This window comes from Somniosus microcephalus, chromosome 13 (assembly GCF_052327205.1).
Source record: "Somniosus microcephalus isolate GS21.2 chromosome 13, FLI_Smic_1.0, whole genome shotgun sequence".
Lineage (NCBI taxonomy): Eukaryota > Metazoa > Chordata > Chondrichthyes > Squaliformes > Somniosidae > Somniosus > Somniosus microcephalus.
In genome coordinates, this window is record NC_140999.1 from 90746825 (window position 1) to 90770076 (window position 23252).

At 45.9% G+C, this 23252-nt stretch overlaps 2 protein-coding genes across 5 annotated transcripts in view; both read right to left on the bottom strand.

Annotated features, from left to right (window-relative positions):
• Positions 1 to 604: 604 nt before the first annotated feature.
• On the bottom strand, positions 605 to 12166 carry LOC147108477 (ubiquitin-conjugating enzyme E2 C-like). Its single transcript, XM_086005127.1, has 6 exons — positions 8607 to 12166; positions 8478 to 8505; positions 7816 to 7902; positions 7008 to 7212; positions 2638 to 2697; positions 605 to 844 (listed from the first exon to the last, which is right to left on the bottom strand). The coding sequence occupies exons 1-6, from the start codon at positions 8702 to 8704 to the stop codon at positions 795 to 797; spliced, it is 528 nt and encodes a 175-aa protein (XP_085861253.1). The 5' UTR covers positions 8705 to 12166; the 3' UTR covers positions 605 to 794.
• A 9030-nt stretch (positions 12167 to 21196) lies between these two features.
• The window catches only part of LOC147108478 (deoxynucleotidyltransferase terminal-interacting protein 1-like), a 49415-nt gene continuing 47359 nt past the window's right edge, over positions 21197 to 23252 (bottom strand). For all 4 annotated transcript variants that reach the window (XM_086005126.1, XM_086005124.1, XM_086005125.1 and 1 more), the window contains one exon: positions 21197 to 22943. In XM_086005126.1, the coding sequence (XP_085861252.1) occupies positions 22835 to 22943 (109 nt within the window). In that variant the 3' untranslated portion in view covers positions 21197 to 22834. The remainder of the gene's footprint in view (positions 22944 to 23252) is intronic.

Sequence of the window (23252 nt, forward strand, 5' to 3'; positions counted from 1 at the left end):
ACTCATAAAAGACTGAGAGTTAGGAGAGTAACTAAAGGCTTTTATTAACAAAAGAATGAAGGTCTGCCTCGAGTGGTCGACCGGTCCAGAAATACAAAGGGGCTGGGGAGCAGTCACCTTTATACTAGGACTTGTGGGAGGAGTCAGCCGAGGCATGTCCAGAGTGGAATACAAACAGTGGTTTACCACAGGCACCCCATTATACCCCGTGGTTTTAGAGTCACAGAAAAGGGGGCAGTGAAGATTCAGGGTAGAGTTATGAGGAAAAGGTTTAAAAAATGGACTTTACTACAAGAGATTGAATGGGGAATCGAAGAGATGTTCAAAACAGGAAAGGTTAGAATAAAGAGTGAAAAATAGTTTTTGCTGGCAAGTGAGTCAGTAAAAAGGGGCAAATGTTTAACAGGTAGATAGAACAAAGCCCCAACCCCAGAGGTGATCAGATCATGGAATTGAAAAGAGGGGGAAAGAGCATTAGAAGGTCACGGGCACAATGGCTCAAAAGGTCCTTCTCTTGTGCTCACTGTAATTTCCAATGCCTGGAGACTGTCTACCCCACTGCAGAGAACTCACCCAGAACCAGACAACAGAGCAGCAACTGGGCTTAATGTTTCATTGCTGTTTATTAGAAAATATTCAGCCAGTGCACTTTATTCACATGGTAAAATTTAAAAATAAAACACATGCCCATTTACATAATTGGACTGACAGACAAACATTCAAAGGGGAAACACAGGAGAACCAAAGGAAAGATCGCAGGAGGTAGGACAGCAGCTCAAAGTTCCGGCCTCACTTTAACTCTTCATCTGTCGCGCGTAGGCTTCATGTAGTCGCAGCTTGTACTCTGTAACAGACATGGAGTCAAGAGGAGATAAGACAGGCTGGTGGAATGGGCACACATGGCAGATGAAATTCAACAGAGAAATGTGAAGTGATGCATTTCAGTAGGAAGAATGAGGAGGCGCAATATAAACTAAATCGTTCAATTTTAAAGAGGGTGAAAGAACAGGGAGACCAGGGAGTGTTTCTGCAAAAATCTTTGAAGGTGGGAGGGGGGCAGGTTAACAAAGCAATTAATAAAAGGACATGGGATCCTGTGTTTTATAAATAGAGGCAGAGTACACAAAAGCCAGGAAGTTATGCTAAACCTATATAAAGCACTAGTTCGGCTTCAGCTGGAGTATTGTGCCCAATTCTGGGCACCGCACTTTAGGAAGGACGTGAAGGCTTTGAAGAAGGTACAGAAGAGATTTACTCGAATGGTCCCAGGGATGAGGGACTTCAGTTATGTGGATAGGCTGGAGAAACTGGGGTTGTTCTCATTAGAGCAGAGAAGGTGAAGAGGTCAGTTGATATGAAGGGTTTAGATAGAGTAAATAAAGAGAAACTGTTTCCAAAGGCTGAAGGGTTGATAACCAGAGGGCACAGATTTAATGATGGTTGGCAAAAGAACCAGAGGCGACATGAGAAAAACTTTTTTTTTTTTTTTTACAAACATGAGTGGTTAGGAATGCACTGCCTGAGGGTGATGGATAGATTCAATAGTAGCCTTCAAAAGGGAATTGGATAAATACTTGAAGGAGAAAAAATTGCAGGGATATGGAGAAAGAGTGGGACTGACTGGATTGCTCTGTGAAAGAGCCGATGCAGATTCGTTGGGCCTCCTTATGTACCGTACTATTCGGATTCTACGGCATTACATCAGACTCACAGACCACACAGACAGACCCCTTCAGCAGAAACAAGAGGAACTGAAATTTCACCCAAAAAAGTAAAGCAGAAACAGACTAGGAATAAAGCCATGGGAAATACCTCATTGGTTAATGTAACAGCAGTGTATCACTTTAAAACAAGTCTATCCCTTCAAGGGACATCACTAGCATAGATTTTAAATTTACAAACACTAAAACTTAATATAAACCAGAAACAGAATGAATGTGAATAAAGTTTTGTAACATTAAATCACCTGTACTAAAGAGGACTTCACTTCCTCCCTTTCACTGTGCCCACTGCCGTGTTTCAGTGTAACCGATATATTTAGATTAGAGGGGTGGCATCTGTGCCTCCCCCCCCCCACCCCCAAAGAGAAGAGAATGCACCCAATGTGCATCACTTACTTGTCCTTGGAGCACCAGGTCCACTGACCTACCCTGAGAAACCCAGGGGACATCAGCAGACAAGGATCGGACTATGGGGCAGTTTTAGTTAGAACGGGGAGACTGTGGGGAGATTTGATAAGAGGTGCTTGAAACGATGGGACAGAGTAGAGGGAAATAGATGGTTTCCAGGGATTGAAGGTCCAGAACGAGGGGAACATGGCTTTAAGATTAAATGTGAAACACAGGACAGAGAGCATCAGAAACATTTATTTTTATATAAACAGAAGATTGAGGCTGTGGAACGTTAGCGGTTGAAAGAGACCCTGTTAACATTGAAAGAAAGGAGGATACTGCTTGTGTGGAGGATAAACACCAACACAATCTGGGTGGACTGAAGGGCCTGTTTCCATGCTGTAATTTTCGTGTAATCCTCAGCTGTCCCCTTTGGTCAGGATACTTGGAAAGACACCAGGTCTGAGTCGGCAAACAGCTCCCCTCTCCCAACCGACAGTGGAGGAGAGTGTGAACAGGTTCTTACCTGGCTGGTTGGACCATAGTTGAGCTGCAGCAACATTCAGGGGACTCTGTACATTCGGTTCTATTGGGGAGAGGAAGAGAGAAAAAAATTAAGATTTGAACTGAGTCATCACCAAATGCAGAAGAGATTCTCTTCCCCACCAACAGAGCAACATTTACCTGGAATTCACCAGTGATATCACCGTGTTCCCCACAAACTCTCCGTGGCCTTGTGATACGATTGACCACACCATCCTCATGAACCGCTTAGGTGGTCCACTATCTCCAGCAACCCCCCGCGCCCCTCCAATCCCAGGACTGTCCAGTTGCCTCCTCCACTACACACTGCTCCCTGGTAACGAGTTACAGCATCCTACAGGAAGACTAAATCCACAGACACTGCCCTGCCGCCATAAACTTCAACCCGTCAAAGTCTGCTCTTGCTTCACTGACATATGCCCCCATCTATTCTCTCCCTCTATGGCCATGTCAATGCCCCGATCCATTTCCATGGGACTTTTTTTTTTTTTTTTTTTACTTCGAAGCCGCTAAATAAATGCAGATTTTGGTTCTTTGGCTCTGGATTTTATTCATTGTACGAGAAGCTCAGTCTCGTCTCCACACTTGAACCCCTGGGCACAAGACAGAGGCATCACTGAACTAAAGGACAGGAGCAAGGAAGTACTTATATAAAAAGCTTCACTCTCCAAAATGTCTTAAAAGCCAACCTCTCTTTACCCAACCCCATGTATAGCTCAGCAGTGGGTCAAAGACTGGCTCACAACGCTCCAATCACTGGCCGCCTGTCTCTAGCTCCCTGCCCACCCTGGATGGTGTCCCAAAGAGGACATGTTCCTCCCACCCAAAGCAAAGCTGCCCCTCTTTGGAGAGCTGCATACAGAGGATGTAGGTGGGGGAAAGGCGAAACCAGTTACTTCATCTATCCCATAGCAACCAGCAGGAAAATAGGTCCCTGAAGCACAGAAACCAAAGTATCAGACCTGGGCTTTAATTGAGAAATTGTGCACAGTAAGGTGAGGGGGTGTCAGTGCCAATCAGCGCACACACTGTTACTTATAGCACAAGCCAAATAGAAACACAGAAGATAGGAGCAGGAGTAGGCCATTCGGCCCCTCGAGCCTTCTCCGCCATTTAATGAGATCATGGCTGATCATCCAAATTCAGTACCCTGTCACTGCTTTATCCCCATATCCCTTTAGCCTTAAGAAAAATATCTAACTCCTTCTTGAATATATTTAATGAATTGGCCTCTACTGCCTTCTGTGGTAGAGAATTCCACAGGTTCACCACTCTCTGGGTGAAGAAATTCCTCATCTGTCCTAAATGGCTTACCCCTTATATTTAGACTGTGACCCCTGGTTCTAGACACCCCTGCCATCGGGAACATCCTTCCTGCATCTAGTCTGTCTAGTCTTGTTAGAATTTTATAAGTTTCAATGAGATCCCCTCTCATTCTTCTAAACTCCAGCGAGTATAAGCCCAATCGACCCAATCTCTCCTCATACGTCATTCCTGCCATCCCAGGTATCAGTCTGGTGAATCTTCGCTGTACTCCCTGCATGACAAGAACATCCTTCCTCAGATAAGGTGACCAAAACTGCACACAATACTCAAGGTGTGGTCTCACCAAGGCCCTGTACAACTGCAGCAAGACATCCTTGCTCCTGTACTCGAAACCTCGCTACGAAGGCCAACATAGCATTTGCCTTCTTAACCGCCTACTGCACCTGCATGCGTACCTTCAGCGACTGGTGCACAAGGACACCCAGGTCTCGTTGCACTTCCCCTTCTCCCAATCTATTGCCGTTCAGATAATAATCTGCCTTCCTGTTTTTGCCACCAAAGTGGATAACCTCGCATTTATCCACATTATACTGCATCTGCCCAATCACCCAACCTGTCCAAATCACACTGGAGTTTCTCTGCATCCTCCTCACTGCACACACGCCCACCCAGCTTTGTGTCATCTGCAAACTTGGAGATATTACAACTAGTTCCCTCGTCTAGATCATTAATATATATTGTGAACAGCTGGGGTCCTAGCACCGATCCCTGCGGTACCCCACTAGTCACTGCCTGCCACTCGGAAAAAGACCCGTTCATTCCAACTCTTTGCTTCCTGTCTGCCAACCAGTTCTCTACCAAGTCAGTACCTTGCCCCCAATCCCATGTGCTTTAACTTTACACACTAATCTCTTATGCGGGATCTTATCGAAAGCCTTCTGAAAGTCCAAATACACCACATCCACTGGTTCTCCTTTATCTATTCTACCAGTTACATCCTCAAAAAATTCCAGTAGATTAGTCAAGCACGATTTACCTTTTGTAAATCCATGTTGACTTTGTTTGATCTTGTCACTGTTTCCAAGTGCTCTGCTAATACATCTTTTATAATGGACTCTAGCACTTTCCCCACTACCGATTCCCCGTTTTCTCTCTCCCACCTTTTTTGAATAGTGGGGTAACATTAGCTACCCTCCAATCCATGGGAACTGTTCCAGAGTCTATAGAATTTTGGAAGATAACCAGCAATGCATCTACTATTTCTAGGGTCACTTCCTTAAGTACCCTAGGATGTAGATTATCAGGCCCTGGGGAATTATCGGCCTTCAATCCCATCAATTTCCCCAACACCATTTCCCTACAAGTACTGATTTCAATCAGTTCCTCCCTCTCATCAGACCCTATGTACCCCAACATCTCTGGGAGGTTATTTGTGTCCTCCTTTGTGAAGACAAAACCAAAGTATGTATTAATTGGTCAGCCATTTCTTTGTTCCCCATTATAAATTCCCCTGATTCTGACTGCAAGGGACCTACGCTTGACATCACCAATCTTTTTCTCCACATATCTATAGAAGCTTTTACAGTCAGTTTTTATGTTCCCTGCAAGCTTACTCTCATACTCTATTTTTCCCCTAAGTAATCCCTTTGTCCTCCTTTGCTGAATCCTAAACTGCTCCCAATCCTCAGGTTTGCTGCTTTTTCTGGCCAATTTATATGCCCTCTCCTTGGATCTTATGCTATCCCTAACTTCCCTGGTTAGCCACCTTTTTTGTTTTATTTTTATGCCAAACAGGGATGAACAAATTCTGTAGTTCATCCATGCGATTGTTAAATGTTTGCCATTGCCTATCTACCGTCAACCCTTGAAGTAACGTTCCCCAATCCATCCTACCGAACTCGCGCCTCATACCATCGTAGTTTCCTTTATTTAAATTCAGGATACTAATCTCCGAGTCAAATACTTCACTCGCCATCTTAATGAAGAATTCTGTCATATTATGATTGCTCCGCCCCAAGGGGCCTCGCACAAGATTGCTAATTAATCATTTCTCATAAAATACCCAGTCTAATATGGCCTCAATCGCCACTACTCTTCCTCAGCCTTCAGACATCATCCACTAGCACTAGCGTTCCTCCAACACCAGCTTTCTCTGTGGATCCAGGCGCACAAGGAACTGAGCTGGTTTACAACTCGCATTTATATAGTGCCAAGGGGCAGCATGTAGATGAGAAATAGGAGGGGCCAAGGTTAGATCCTTGGGCGACACCAGAGCAATGCTCCCTTTAAGCTGCGCAGCCGCGCTCCGGAGCTCCCGCGCAGCGCTGCTCCGGAGCTCCCGCGCAGCCGGCTCTTAAATGGAAAAACTGCGCATGTGTGGTATCTTGAATGGGCCACACACCCAAAAGAAATTAACAGGAACATTGCACCAGAGGTAATGATGCTGGAGCGGGAAGAGAAGCCGCCGCAGGTGATTCTCTGGCTACGATTAGATAGATAAGAATAGAACCAGGCGAGTGCAGTCCCACTCAGCTGGACAATGGTGGAGAGGTGTTGGAGAAGGATGGCATGGTCAACCATGTCAAAGGCTGCAGACAAGTCAAGAAGGACGAGGGATAATTTACCTTTGTCACAGTCACAAAGGATGTCATTTGACCTCCAGAGGCAGAGGACAAGGGCACCAAGCACCACTCCATCCAATCAGTAATCCAGGTAAAGGAAACCACCACAACTTGAATTTATATAAATGTAGAAAAACACCTCATGGTACTCAACAGTAATCAGACTCAAAAAAGCCACATTAGTTGAGTAAAAGCTTGGGGAGAGGGAATTCCAGAGGGCAGGGCTCAGACGGATGAAAGGTACCTTACCACAGAACACACCCTGCAAAAGCAGTATTCAGACACAGTACCCAAGAGGTCTCACTTGCCCCATTGGAGACCTCCAGCCAATGAGATGTACATGCCACACCAGAGACAGTTTGTTGGGCAGTGAATGAAGGCATACCTCACAGCTGTGTACTGTTAATGTCAACCATACCTGTGACCTGCAGTGGTCCCTTCCAGTACAGCACTCAAGTATCCTTACCTCCCAGTAAACTCTGGATTGACAGCAGGATTGTCCTGACATCGTAAAGTGCTGACCATTTGTCTTTGAGAATATCCAGGCAAATGTTCCCTTCTCCGTCTACATTGGGGTGGTAACAGGAAGTGAGGAACTTGACAGTAGGTGGGTTGTATGGATATCCACTGGGGAATTCCAGAGAGAGCTTGTACTGCAAACCTTCGTAAACCTGCAAACCAGACAAACCACAGCCCATTTACTACACATGCGATGTCTGCGACCGATGGACATCATAGCGCATTGTCGATATGACTGAATTTATTAAATTTCCTTTTTTTAAAAAAAAATTCGTTCCTGGGATGTGGGCGTTGCTGGCAAGGCCAGCATTTATTGCCCATCCCTAATTGCCCTTGAGAAGGCGGTGGTGAGCAGTCCATGTGGTGAAGGTACTCCCATAGTGCTGTTAGGTTGGGAGCTCCAGGATTTTGACCCAGCGACGATGAAGGATCGACGCTATACTTCTATCTCAGAATGGTGCGTGACTTGGAGGGGAACTTGGAGGTCGTGGTGTTCCCATGCGCCTGCTGCCCTTGTCCTTCTAGTTGGTAGAGGTCGCAGGTTTGGGAGGTGCTGCCGAAGAAGCCATGGCAAGTTGCTGCAGTGCGCAAGGGTGATCTCTGAGTGCGACAGGGTGATCTCACAGAGCCAGGGTGATCTCAGAAAGCCCAGGGGCACGGCTTCTATTGATCCTGTCGGACTCGGGAAAGTTGGAGTCCACTGGCAGTCACTTGAAATCTATTTCACTAAAACCACCTCCACCCCACCAGCTCACCGTTCCGCCAGCTCCTTCGATAGTGCCAATCCACCGGAAGAGATTGTCCGATTCAGGGAAAGCAGAAATTCCTTTGTTACCAGACATCTGAAAATCAAAACAGGAAACTCTCCTCAGTAAATTCATGCACAAACTTCTAAAAACACAGGATTGTCCCTCCTTGGTGCTTCTAACAAAAAGCAGAGAGGAAAGATGTGGCAGGATTAGTGCTAGTGACATATGGCCAAGGAGACTGGCAAGAGCAAGGTACTTTCTGCATAGGCTGGACTCCTACACAACTGCAATACAATGGCCAGACACAAGCCAGCCTGATCCTACACTGGACCATGAAAGGACATTCACCTCAAAGCTCTTAACAGGCAACATCCTGCTCAAACCGGGTTCAGGACAGCGGCTGGAACACATGAGCACCAGCTGAACCTCAAACAGTCGCAAGAAGCTCCCTCCCTGGAGAGAAGCAGGGATCAGTGTCTCTGGGGAGGGGGAGGTGGGATGGCTGTCGGTGTAGGGACCGGGTGGTAGGGTTTGGATGATCAGCCATGATCTCGTTGAATGGCGGAGCAGGCTCGAAGGGCCTACTCCTGCTCCTAGTTTCTATGTTTCTATGTAAAAGGAGCCCAAGCGACATCAGAACCAGGGAGCAAGAGACACAAACAACTCACCATCAAAGTCATCAGCTCCTGCTGCAACCTGCAATAGAGAAAGGACAGTTAGAGACAGAACAGTGCAGCCCTCCGACTAGGAGCCAGCCCTCAGCCCCAACCAGCCCACTGGCCCCCGCACCAACTCACCGCTTGGACACCGAGCCCCGGGCGATGGCGGTGCCGCTCTCACTGCCTTTCCGGGCGCCCGAACCAGCGGCAGCGGCGGGATCCACATTCTGGGCCATGGTGGGCGGACACTGGGCCCTTCCCGGTCTCCCCGGGTCCGAGCACTCTCGCACGGGCTCTTCCTCTGTCGCGGGCAGCCTCTCCCCCGGGTCTGTCTGAATATCCCGGGTCTGTCTGTCGCGGTGTCCTAGGTCTGTCTGTTTCTGGACCTCTGTCCCCGCGGTTTATTTGAATTTTACACCCGTGAACACTCCACCAATCAAGCTGCAGTTTTGATTTAATTGAGCCAATCAGCACCGGCTATTTATGTATTTGTTGCCTAGTAGCGGATGATGTCACAGAAGCGGCTGATGGCGGACAATAATTGGTACATTGGGGCACTCCCTACGATATGATTGGTGTGCGCTGGGGCACTCGCTGTGTTCTGATTGGTGCACTGGGGTATACACTGATCTGATTGGAGTTCTGCGGAACTGTCTGTGATCTGATTGGAGCGCTGGGGTAAAACAGAAAATGCCGTAAATACTCAGCAGGTCAGGCAGCATCGGCGGAGAGAGAAAAAGAAAGTTAACGTTTCAAGCCGATGGCCTGGAACACTGGCTGTGATCAGCTTGGAGCTCTGCGAATCCCTGTGATCTGATTGGAGGTTCCATTGTACTTTTGCAGTGGAAGTAAGGTGTGATAGCAGAACCCTCGCTAATCTAGATGACGATATATCTAGATTTGCCTCAATGAATTCAGCACTACCCTTGACTGACAACTGGAAACAGCTGACAGAACAACATTTCTGATTTTCAAATTCTCAATCTTGTTTTCAAATTCCTCCAGCCCTACAACTCTTCCAGATATCTGCGCTCCTCCAATTTTGGCCTCGAGCATCCCCGATTTTAATCGCTCCACCATTTGTGGCAGTGCCTTCAACTGCCGAGGCCCGAAGGTCTGGAATTCCCCCCTTAAATCTCTGCCTCTCTTTCCTCCTTTAAGATGCTCCTTAAAACCTACCTCTTCGACCAAGCTTTTGGTCAATGTCTCAGTTGTGTGGCTTGGTGTCATATTTTGTTCGATAAGTTCCTGTGAAACACCTTGGGACATTTTATGACATTACAGCCACGATATAAATACAAGTTGTTGTGTTGTCATCAGCTTCAACATGTTTGGTGGACTTTCTTTTTGATTAGCTGGGTGCCTGACAGATACAGAAACCCATCACCATGGCCAAGAGTCTCAAAGACAAACTAGAAAGTCATCCACAAAAGTCGTTTTAGCTTGCCTGAAATGGATTGCACACTATTACTTGAGAGACACAGCCTCTTTGCCGACTTGGCAAGAGCCAAGGCTTAGGGATCTCCAAACATTGGGTAGGGTGACTGCACGAGTTTAACCAGCCCAACTATGACCTCCACCCCCAGTTACACCTGGAGATCCCAGCCCCCAGTTAATTATATCCACTAGGCTCCTGGGCCACCGGGGCCTGGCCTGGCTCAACTACTCGAGAAGGTGAAACTTGCCTTGGTATCAGGTCAACTGACCTTATAATCTAGGTGGACACAAAAATCAGACAATCAGCATAGAGATGAAAGAACCTGCCTCTGAACTACAAGTCAATCAGATCACAGAGCTCTGCACCGCTCCAACCAGATCAGAGAGATCCGCACCACTCCAATCAGATCACAGAGGGAGATCCGCACCACTCCAATCAGATCACAGAGAGCTCCACACTGCTCCAATCAGATCACAGAGATCCACACCGCTCCAATCAGATCACAGCGTGTGCTCCAGTGCAGCAATCAGATCACAGCAAGTGCCCCATGGAGCCATCCCAGGTGCCATTAGATATGAGAAATCAGGAGATATAGGGCTTAACTAAAACAAAAAACATGAATTGGATCAGCACAGGTAGGGCCTGAGCAGAGAAGTTTGAAGGAACAACTGGATGGGGTGAAGTATCATGAGAGGCTGCTTAGAGAGAGGATGTCAGAGATATGGGAAACCTGGAGAGAGGGAGGGAACAATGGCAGTGAAATCCTCTCACTTCACTGGGCAAACATCAACAGGAAGCTGGCTGTTGCTCTTCAGCAAAGAGGACAACTGCTAGTGTCAGCCTCTCTCCTGGGAGTAGACTGAGCTTGTTGGGGAGGAGGATGGGAAATGTGTGGTAGAGTACTCAGTTGTGTGGTACGCCCCAATAGCTACAGGGAAATCAGCAGCATCCACTCCAGACTTATGGACCAGAAAAAATAAGGACTAGTTGTTAGAAAAATTTGTAACCAATTATCCTCAGCATTTATAGACAATTGAAATGTTCTTCTTTCCCCATTTAGACACGACAAACATATTTTACTATTTATCATATTTTAACCGATCACAGAAAAAAAAATCAAATCAAGTTTATCATGAAATCTTTATAAATATCAACCTGGAATATCCAAGGTCTGCGCTCTTCTACGCTTGGCATGAAGAGTGAGACCCCAGAGTTCCTAGATGAGATTAAAAATCTAGACATTATCTTTCTACAGGAAACCTGGTGTAGAGGAGAAGGACACACTGGCTGTCCCAGTGGGTACACAGAGCTGGTGGTCCCCTCCAATAAATTGCCAGGAGTAACCCAGGGCAGAGAATCTGGAGGCATACTGATTTGGATCAAAGCAGAACTTAGGAGTTGCATTGAATTTGTGGAAAAGGGCGAAAACCACCTATGGCTAAATATAAGAGGGGCATCATCTCCAGCAGGAAAGATATTTTCATTTGCACACTCTATATCCCCCCCGACAGATTCCCCGTACTTCAAAGAAGACACCTTCTCCAACATAGAGAGGGAGATTATCCAATTCCAGGCCAAGGGAAATGTGTTGATATGTGGGGACCTCAACTCAAGAACGGGAGAAGAACCAGACTTCACCAACAATCACGGGAATAATTACATATTTGGGAATAACCATTTTGATCTCCCTTCCCATCCACACAGGCATAACTGCGACAAACAGACAAATACTAACGGAAAACAGCTACTGCAGCTCTGTCGAAGCCTGGGTCTGTACATTGTCAATGGTAGGTTATTGGGAGACTTCCTAGGAAGACCCACCTATTGCTCACCTCTTGGCTTCAGCACCGTAGACTATATGATTACAGATCTAGACCCATCCTCTTTCAGAACATTCACCGTCAAACCGCAAACAACATTGTCAGACCACAGTCAAATTACTGCATATCTTGAAAGGACAGAAACAACCAACACAAACACAACCCAGTAAACTGTACAACATTAAAAAATCCTACAGATGGGCCAAAAACAGCACAGAAATATACCAGAAATCAATTAGCAACCAAACAACTCAAGCTCTCTTGGACACCTTTCTGGAAAATACATACACACACAATAAAGAAGGCGTAAACCGGGCAGTGAATAACCTAAATAATATTTTGGATAATCTGGCATCAATGTCAAACTTGAAAGTTCGAAAGAACAAACCCAAAACAAAAAACTACGAAAAATGGTTTGACTCTGATTGCCAGAACATGAGGAAAAAACTCAGAAAAATATCAAACCAAAAACACAGACAACCAGAAAACGAGGAATTACGCCTTGCTTATTGTCAGGCACTAACACAATACAAACGCACACTCAGAACCAAGAAAGAGCAGTATATTAAGAATACACTCATCTCCATTGAGGAATCCATTGATTCCAATTGTTTCTGGGACAACTGGAATACATTACACAAAAAACAACACGATGAATTGGCCATTCAAAACGGTGACACATGGGAAAACCATTTTGAAAAATTATACCAGAAAAACACACTAAGCCCAGAGCAATACCAAATATGCGAAAAACTGGCAAAGCTAGAATCTGCCATAAAAGATAACCAAAACCCGATAGACACCATAATATCTGAAAAAGGGCTAATTGAAAAACTCAAGGACCTGTGACCAGGAAAGGCTTGCGGGGCAGATGGCATCCTAAGCGAGATGATTAAACACACGGACGATAAAATGAGATTGGCTATACTGAAACTCTTCAACTTGGTTCTGAGTGTCGGTTACTTCCCTGATATCTGGAACAAAGGACTCATAACGCCCATATACAAAAGTGGGGATAAAGGAGACCCAAATAACTATCGAGGCATCTGTGTAAACAGTAACATGGGAAAGGTTTTCTGTAGTATCATAAACAAAAGACTTATAAACTTCCTTGAGGAGCACAATGTCTTGAGTAAAAGCCAAATTGGATTCCTGCCAAACTATAGAACATCAGATCATATCTTCACCCTACAGACCCTAATTGACAAACACGTCCATCAAAACAAAAGCAAAATCTACGCATGCTTTATAGATTTCCAGAAGGCTTTCGATTCCATCTGGCACGACGGTCTATTCCTGAAACTTATCGAAAGCGGGGTAGGGGGAAAAACATATGATGTAATTAAATCAATGTATACAAACAACAAATGTGCAGTTAAAATTGGAGACAAACAAACAAAATACTTCCCATGGGGCGGGGGGTGACGCAGGGCTCGCCAATCTCACCGACACTCTTTAATATTTACATAAATGAATTAGCAAAACTACTTGAACAATCTACAGCACCCGGCCTCACCCTATATGAATCCAAGGTTAAATTCCTCCTCTATGCAGACGACCTGGTTCTGCTGTCACCAACTAAGGAGGGTCTACAGCAGAACCTGGATCTGCTGGAATCAGTCTGTCAGACCTGGGCCCTGACAATAAACCTCCAAAAAACCAAAGTCCTCGTGTTCCAACAAAGATCCAGACATCAGGGACCCAAAATAAATCTCACACTAGGAACAACTAAAATCGAACAAACCACTAACTACACATACTTGGGCATAAAAATCAGCTCTACGGGAAATTTCAAACTGGCTGTGAATGAACTGAAAGAGAAAGCAAGAAGGGCTTTCTACGCCATTAAAAGATCAATCCAAATAGAAATCCCAATTAGCATTTGGCTCAAAATTTTCAAATCAGTAATTGAACCAATTGCACTATATGGCAGTGAAGTGTGGGGACCGCTAACACAACAAGAATTTGCAAAATGGGACAAACACCCAATTGAGATCCTACATGCAGAATTCTGTAAAAGTATCCTCCGGACTCAAAGGAAAACCGTAAACAATGCATGCAGGGCAGAACTAGGCCAATTTCCACTAATAATTACTATCCAAAAAAGAGCCACCAACTTTTGGAACCACCTAAAAATGAGCAACCCCCACTGCTATCATTACGAAGCCTTGAAATGCCAAGAGAGGACCATAAAGAATAACTCCCTCAGTCAACTAGTCCTGGGACTCAGTGAAGCAACCACTAACACTACTAACAATAACCAGCCCCAGGACAGTGACATCGTAGCAGAGAGAATTCGACCCAACACAATTGTCACGAAACAAAAGGAAAAATACCTGTCATATTGGGCAGAAACAACAAAAACCCAAAGCAAACTCAATTGCTACTTGGCCCTAAACAGACAATACAACATGGCTGAGTACCTGACCATGGTAAAGGATAACAAACTGAGAAAAACCTTGACAAGGTACAGACTTAGCGAACATAGCCTAGTGATCGAAAAAGGCAGACACAGGCAGACCAGGCTGCCAAGAGAGGACAGGATATGCTCTCACTGCAGTCAGGGAGTAGTGGAGACAGAGATGCACTTCCTCACAGCCTGTGGAAAATATCAGGGCATCAGGGAGAATTGCTACCAAAAATTCTCACAAATATGCCCTGAATTCAGAAATCTGAATGACGACCAAAAACTCCCATACCTACTGGGGGAGGAGAGAAGCTGTGTAGCACTGGCGGCACACTATGCTACAGCTTGCCATGAACAGAGGGACAACCAGTAAACCTAAGAAAAGAGTATATATAAATAATGCGAATGTATATTTATACACTCAGGGATATACCTGTTTATACACTGTATGAATAGAACTGCGTTTATGTGCTCAACCATAAATGTATTTTGATGCTTTGGCAACATAAGATGTACCTTATCATGCCAATAAAGCGATTTGAATTGAATTGAATTGAATTGAAATGGCTTAGCCCAGGGACGGCTCCCATGTCAGAAAACAATTGGGCTTCTCGCACACTGGAGTAACTTGGGACCGAGTTCCATTTTTGGCCACAATCATTGAATAGTACAGCACAGAAGGAGGCAATTCGAGTCTGTGCTGGCTCTTTCGAAGAGCAATCCAGTTAGTCCCACTCCCCCACTCTTTCCCCACATCCTTGCAATTTTTACTCCTTCAAGTATTTATTCAATTCCCTTTTGAAGGCTGCTATTGAATCTGTATCCACCACCCTATCAGGCAGTGCATTCCAAATCCAAACCACTGATTGCGTAAAAAAAGACTTTAATTTTGCCTCTAGTTCTTTTGCCTTAAATCTGTGCCTTCTGCTTATCGACCCTTCAGCCATTGGAAAGTTTCTCTCTATTTACCCTATCTAAATCCTTCATGATTTTAACCACCTCTATCAAATCTCCTCTTAGCCTTCTGTGCTCTAAGGAGAACAACCCCAGCTTCCTTAGTCTATCCACATAACTGCAATCCCTCATCACTGGAACCATTCTAGTAATGGCAGCTTAACCTTGGCATGAATGGAGTGGGACTTCTGTTTGTCCCATCCGGATGCCTCTGAGCCCCCAGCCGATTTCTTGGGGCAGCCACCACTAGTGGCAGAGAGAGAGGTTGCTGCAGGACTGTGGGGTGGGGAGTGTTGTGTTAAATTGTAAAGGGCAACCTTGCTTTGTGCAATCGATCTCATTAGGCAAGGCGGCCCTTTTAAATTTAAATTTGGCGGATATATAGTCCACCCAATGTCACTTCCAGAGGAAAATTAGGCAGTTACGACAGGTGGAAACTGTCAACATTCAAGACTAGACTGGACAGGTGGGTGAAGCAAAAGAGGTTGAATGGATAGGTGAACAGGGCGGGTAAATGTGATAAGGTCTATCTGCTCATGTGGAGGGTAAACACCAACATGGACTGGCTGGGCCGAATGGCCTGCTTCCATTTTTCTATTTAAGAGGTCTACTTGTTCCATAGGAGCAGGCCATCATCTTCAGCACTTGGCTGCTTCAACCCACTTAGCACGGAAATCTCACCCCTCACTGCTGTCACCTCAGGTAAGACAGCTGGAGAAAGCGGTCAATCAATTATCCTGCGAGGCTGCAGGAAGGGGGAGCGGGTGGATGTACCCACACCTATGTACAGGGGACAATCTTAGCCCGAGAGGGTTGTTTAAAGCAGTGAGCCCATGTCCTCCTACTCTTGGGCCACCAACTGGCTGCAGTATGTGACTTCATTTCATTGACCCAGCTTGTGGCAAACATAGAAGATAGAGTAGGCCATTCGGCTCATCGAGCCTGTTCTGCCATTTAATGAGATCATGGCTGATCATCCAAATTTAGTACCCTGTCCCTTTCTCCCCATATCCCTTGATCCCTTCAGTCTTAAGAAATATATCTAACTCCTTATTAGATAATATATTTAATAAGTGGGCCTCAACTGCCTTCTGTGGTAGAGAATTCCGCAGGTTCACCACTCTCTGGGTGAAGAAATTCCTCATCTCAGTCCTAAATGGCTTACCCTTACCCTTAGACTGTGACCCCTGGTTCTGAACTCCCCCACCATCGGGAACAGCCTTCCTTCATCTAGTCTGTCTAATCCTGTTAGAATTTTATAAATTTCAATGAGATCCCCTCTCATTCTTCTAAATTCTAGCGAATATAAGCCTAATCGACTCAATCTCTCTTCATACGTCATTCCTGCCATCCCAGGCATCAGTCTGGTGAATCTTCGTTACACTCCCTCCATGGCAAGAACATCCTTCCTCAGATAAGGCGACCAAAACTGCACACAATACTCAAGGTGTGGTCTCACCAAGGCCCTGTACAACTGCAGCAAGACATCCTTGCTCCTGTACTCGAATCCTCGCGCTATGAAGGCCAACATACCATTTGCCTTCTTAAATGCCTGCTGCACCTGCATGCTTACCTTCAGCGACTGGTGCACAAGGACACCCAGGTCTCGTTGCACTTCCCCTTTTCCCAATCTATTGCCATTCAGATCATTTGTCTTCCTGTTTTTGCCACCAAAGTGGATAACCTCGCATTTATCCACATTATACTGCATCTTCCATGCATCTGCCCAATCACCATGTCCAAATCATACTGGAGTTTCTCTGCATCCTCCTCACAGCACACACCCAGCCAGCTTTGTGTTATCTGCAAACTTGGAGATTGTGGTAAACCACGTTCACTATCGTATCACTGTTAGTAGTTAGCACTGTTCACCACTGTTCGTTATAACTGTATCACTGACCACTATTGTATCACGGTACGAGGTCGCCTCTTGCCACACTGCTATACCTGGGATGACCACTGCCGACTCCGCCTTGGCTCCACCCACCAGGCCAGGTATAAAGGTGAGCGACTGGCTGGTATTCCTCCTGCTTGGATCGGATCACCCACGAGAGTGGGCTCTGTTATTTAGTCAATAAAAACCTTTAGTCACCTTCGTAACTCTTCGCCTTTTATTGGAGGAATTGATAGGTATATCAATTTTATTGACTAAATTTAATGATGTCCGACAACGAGTCACAACCGGCGGAGGAGCCACCAGCGCAGCTCCCAGGAGCACAGCCACACCAGCCAGCTTGGCTGCGAGCCCTCAGACCGCCGTACCTGGACCTGAACCCACGAGCAGCAAACTCAGCCGCAGACTTTAAACACTGGCTGGTCTGCTTCGAATCATACCTGAGAGAATCCAGCGTCCCTCAGGCATCCAAACTAAGTGTCCTGCAGGCACAACTGAGCCCGAGAGTATACACTCTCATCGAGGACATGACTACCTACGAGACCGCCATCAACCTGCTGAAACAGAAGTACCGGACCCCGCTAAACTACATGTACGCTAGGCACCTCCTAAGATCACGGCCGCAACAGCCAGGAGAATCAGTAGCCGAATTCTCACAGGCGCTATATGCACTCGCCAGGAACTGTGAGTTTAAATCGGTGTCGGCAGCCGAAAATACTGAAGATAATATCCGCGACGCATTCCTGAAAGGCCTACGGTCCGAGTACTCACGGCAAAGACTGCTGGAAGCTAAAGACCTCAGCATGGAAAAAGCTGAAGCCCTCGCTATCTCCCTGGAAGTGGCCCACCAAGATCAGGAAGCATTCACCAGGTACTGCTCGCGACCCTGGGACTCGGGCCCGACCCCTACCACAGCACCCTTCCCAGCGCCGCCCCCGGGACCTACCTCTGCGTCGGCGTCCCGGACCCGACCGGCCCCGCCACCCCCGGCACCGGCCCCGACATCGGGCATCCGCGATCGGGCCGCCGGCTGTTTTTTTTGTGGCCAGGAGAAGCACCCGAGGTCGCGCTGCCCAGCCAAGAACTCCATATGTAAAACCTGCCTGAAGAAAGGCCACTTCTCCAAGGCCTGCAGGAGCGGATCCTCAGAGACCAGCAGTGCCGCATGCGAACTATGGGGGCGGCCATCTTCGTTTAGGGCAACTGAGGCCAGCATCCCCACACATGAGTCATGGGGGCGGCCATCTTTGTTTAGGGCAACTGAGGCCAGCATCCCCACACATGAGTCATGGGGGCGGCCATCTTTGTTTAGGGCAACTGAGGCCAGCATCCCCACACATGAGTCATGGGGGCGGCCATCTTTGATTAAGGCAACCGACCCCAATAGTGCCTCATGGGGCCCTACCTCGTGGGAGACGCCATTTTACTCACCACGCCCGACCGCCTCGCCCGCAGATGACAACGACTCGCTCAGCTACACACTAGCTTCCGTCACCCTGGACCAAGCCCGCCCGCACCATCTGTCCAAGTCAATGATGGACATCAAAGTGAACGGCCACGCCACGACCTGCCTGTTCGACAGCGGAAGCACGGAGAGCTTCATCCACATCTAGTTCCCTCATCTAGATCATTAATATATATTGTGAATAGCTGGGGTCCTAGCACCGATCCCTGCGATACCCCTCTAGTCACTCCCTGCCACTCGGAAAAAGACCTGTTTATTCCAACTCTTGGCTTCCTGTCTGCCAACTAGTTCTCTATCCAAGTCAGTATCTTACCCTCAATCCCATGTGCTTTAACTTTGCACGCCAATCTCTTATGCGGGACTTTATCGAAAGCCTTCTGAAAGTCCAAATACACCACATCCACTGGTTCTCCCTTATCTATTCTACCAGTTACATCCTCAAAAAATTCCAGATTAGTCAAGCATGATTTACCTTTTGTAAATCCATGTTGACTTTGTCTGATTCTGTCACTTTTTTCCAAGTGCTCTGCTATTACATCTTTTATAATGGACTCTAGCATTTTCCCCACTACCAATGTCAGGCTTACCGGTCTAGAATTCCCTGTTTTCTCTCTACCACCTTTTTTAAAATAGTGGGGTTACATTAGCTACCCTCCAATCCATGGGAACTATTCCAGAGTCTATAGAATTTTGGAAGATGACCAGCAATGCATCTACTATTTCTAGGGCCACTTCCTTAAGTACCCTAGGATGTAGATTATCAAGCCCTGGGGATTTATCGGCCTTCAATCCCATCAATTTCCCTAACACCATTTCCCTACAAGTACTGATTTCATTTAATGCCTCCCTCTCATTAGACCCTATGTTCCCCGACATCTCTGGAAGGTTGTTTGTGTCCTCCTTTGTGAAGACAGAACCAAAGTATGTATTTAATTGGTCTGCCATTTCTTTGTTCTCCATTATAAATTCCCCTGATTCTGACTACAAGGGACCTACGCTTGACTTCACCAATCTTTTTCTCTTCACATATCTATAAAAGCTTTGAGTCAGTTTTTATGTTCCCTGCAAGCTTACTCATATTCTATTTCCCCCCTCTTAATTAATCCCTTTGTCCTCCTTTGCTGAATCCTAAACTGTTCCCAATCCTCAGTTTTGCTGCTTTTTCTGGCCAATTTATATGTCCTCTCCTTGGATCTTATGCTATCCTAATTTCCCTTGTTAGCCACAGTTGAGTCATCTTTTTTGTTTTATTTTTATGCCAAACAGGGATGAACACATTCTATAGTTCATCCATGCGATCTTTAAATGTTTGCCATTGCCTATACACCATCAACCCTTTAAGTAACATCCCCCAATCCATCCTAGCCAACTCGCGCCTCATACCATCGTAGTTTCCTTTATTTAAATTCAGGACCCTAGTCTCTGAGTCAACTACCTCACTCTCCATCTTAATGAAGAATTCTATCATATTATGATCGCTCCTCCCTAAGGGGCCTCGCACAACAACATTGCTAATTATTCCTTTCTCATTACATAATACCCAGTCTAAGATGGCCTGATCTCCAGTTGGTTCCTCGACATATTGGTCCAGGAAACCATCCCGTGTACATTGTAGGAATTCCTCCTCCACAGTATTGTTACTAATTTGGTTAGCCCAATCTATATGTAGTTTAAAGTCACCCATGATAACTGCTGTGCCCTTATTGCATGCATCTCTAATTTCCCGTTTAATGCCATCCCCAACCTCAGCATTACTATTTGGGGGTCTGTATACAACTCCCACTAACGTTTTCTGCCCCTTGGTATTCCTCAGCTCTACCCAGATTCCACATCATCAGAGCTAATATCCTTCCTTACTATTGTGTTAATCTCTTTAACCAGCAATGCTACCCCACCTCCTTTTCCTTTTTGCCTGTCCTTCCTGAATATTGAATACCCCTGGATGTTGAATTCCCAGCCTTGGTCACCCTGGAGCCATGTCTCCGTAATTCCAATTACATCATATCCGTTTACATCTATTTGCGCAGCTAATTCATCCACCTTATTACGAATGCTCCTCACATTAAGACACAAAGCATTCAGGCTTGTTTTTTTAACACTCTTAGAATTATTATTTACTGTAGCCGTTTGATTTACACCCTTGATTTCTCTGCCTTCCACTTTTGCTTTTCTCCTTCCTGTCTTTTGTTTCTATCCTTGCTTCCCTTTCCTCTGTCTTCCTGCACAGGTTCCCAACCCCCTGCCATTTTAGTTTAAACCCTCCCCAACAGCACTAGCAAACACTCCCCCTAGGACATCGGTCCCGGTCCTGCCCAGGTGCAAACCGTCCAGTTTGTACTGGTCCCACCTCCCCCAGAACCGGTTCCAATGTCCCAGGAATTTGAATCCCTCCCCCTTGCACCATTCCTCTAGCCACATATTCATCTGAAATATCCTTCTATTTTTACTCTGACTAGCACATGGCACTGGTAGCAATCCTGAGATTACTACCTTTGAGGTCCTATTTTTAAATTTACCTGCTAACTCCCTATATTCAGCTTTTAGGACCTCATCCCGTTTTTTATCTATATCGTTGGTACCTATATGCACCACGACAACTGGTTGTTCACCCTCCCCCTCCAGAAATGTAGTTCTTAATTAGCTACCAAACACTGCCACAGATACAGGAATCGCAAATTCTGTGAAGCTGTGGGCACTGTGTACAGAAATCCACACACACACTTCCATAGGGACTGCGACAGCCAGGCAACTTTTGGGGAAAAAAACTTTTAATTGATGACAAGAGAGCAATAAAGATCCAATTCTCCAAAGTTGGAGAGTTAAATTCACAGGCATGGTGGAAGCTTGTATTTAATTCCTCACATTTCTGATCTGCATCAGCTCAAGGGGATGTCCAGCACTAACAATTTAGCCGCGTGCCTAAGCATGCACAATTTAAAAAAAACACAAGATTTCAAAGTAATGACTTGCTGAGCACTGTTCCCATGTTGGGAGATGTCGTATCTAACTGCAGCACCAAGACAGATAACATCATCCCCAATAACTTTGACAGCTTTTGTCTCAAGAAAAAAATCCAGTTTCAGAAAACTGATGTGACAGAAGTACCATTTTGGTTTGTTAAAGTTGCCGGAGCCTGATATTCCTGGAGTTGGCAGGTTTAGAATTAATATTTGTAATCACACCTTTTACTATTAAACATCTATTCTGATAAGTCACTATATTCCGGATATATTTATATAATGTCCCTTTGCTCCAGAGCTGACACAATCTCACCTTTCCCCACCCAATAAACGAGTGATAGCTAACACATTTATACAGCACCAATATACCACTTACATTTTGGGAAACACCATCCAGCTGTAAAAGCAGAGTTTGTCATTGTATATTGTATCGAGGAGGAGCGGGAGGAAGTGGGGAGGGGGTGGGAGGAAGAAAGGGGGAGGGGGGAGTGAAGGTGTGAGGGGGGGAGTGAGGAGGGAGAGGGGGGAGTGAGGGGAGAGCAGACCCATCCTATTTTCAGCAAAATTGTATACCTGTTCTAAATAATTGTTCAGCATTTTGCTACAAATAATCAATTCAGCAAATCTCCCCTCACCCCTCAGGACAAGAACTCATCAATGATATTAACACACTGATCTTTGAAAGGAAGTCTGTTCACCGAGCACAAGATCTGGGCGAAGTCTCAATGCTGTTTGCCGAAGGTTGTCTTTAACTACTCACCACACACACCTGTAGCAGTGCCGAGGTCATCGTCTGTGTGCCATGTACAGCAATCTGAGCCTGCACACTTGAATAGGTTCAGAATGGATTGTGAAAGTCAATGCCTCTCCCTGGACATTTCAAGGGTCTGGTCCACTCATCCTCTTTACTGGTTTGGCCTGTGCTGCTTATCAAATGCACATCATTCTTGAGCCCTTGAGCCAAGGATACTGTCGCATTTCAATGACTCATTCTCTGAGGTACAGGCAGCACCCAGGGCTCCCAACACTCAGGGTATGAACAGCAGCTGCAATTCACAAAGATCTTGTAACTGAAGCAGTGGCAGAGGACATTCCTTCCCAGCCCAGATTCCTGCAAGGCCCAGTAGGACATCTCAGGAACTTTCAGATACAGGCTTTACAGATTACAGGAACACAGAGGCACCTTTTAATATATGACCAGCCTCACTTGTTTCACACAGTACTGGAGTACAATAATCAAGTCTGGTGTCTTCAGTGCTTCATGCTTGTTTGTAGTTCCTGAGGTAAGTGTTACTCTCCTGTGCCGAGTGTCACTTTCAGGAACACTAGTGATAGAAACTACAAACAAGTCCTCAAAAGGGCTAATTACACCACCAGACACTCGGTCGCTCCTGGAGATAAAGGCTTCTCTCCTGGCGCAGCTCTGCTCTACTCTTTCTCTGTCCGTACAGCCATCATGTATTTCTGCATCTTCTCCAACATCCAGATGGGAACGACGAAGGGTCGGAGTTCATCCAATCTCAGCTCAGGGCAGTCCCTGCAACACAGGATGAAGATTTAGTGATGCACACAGTGACCTATAGTGAGACACACGCACACCGTGACCTACAGTGAGATGCACAGTGATCTATCAAGTATTATTGAGTGGGTTAGTGCGAGAGATACAGAATTAGAGAATGATACAGCACAGAAGGAGGCCATTCGGTCCATCGTGCCTGTGTTGGTTCTTTGAAGGAGCTATCCAATTAGTCCCACTCCCCTGCTCTTTCCCCATAGCTCTGCAACTTTTTCCTGTTCAAGTATTTAACCAATTCCCTCACACAGAACTGTTAAATGTCATTTGCAC

Bases quoted from the DNA above. Each gene is read 5' to 3' on its own strand.
- LOC147108477 (XM_086005127.1), bottom strand. From the start codon at position 8,704: ATGGCCCAGAATGTGGATCCCGCCGCTGCCGCTGGTTCGGGCGCCCGG. The intron at 7,213-7,815 runs GTGAGCTGGTGG...TCTGGTTTGCAG, and splicing joins TCGAAGGAGCTGGCGGAACG to GTTTACGAAGGTTTGCAGTA. The intron at 2,698-7,007 runs GTAAGGATACTT...TCTCCCCAATAG, and splicing joins AATCCAGAGTTTACTGGGAG to AACCGAATGTACAGAGTCCC.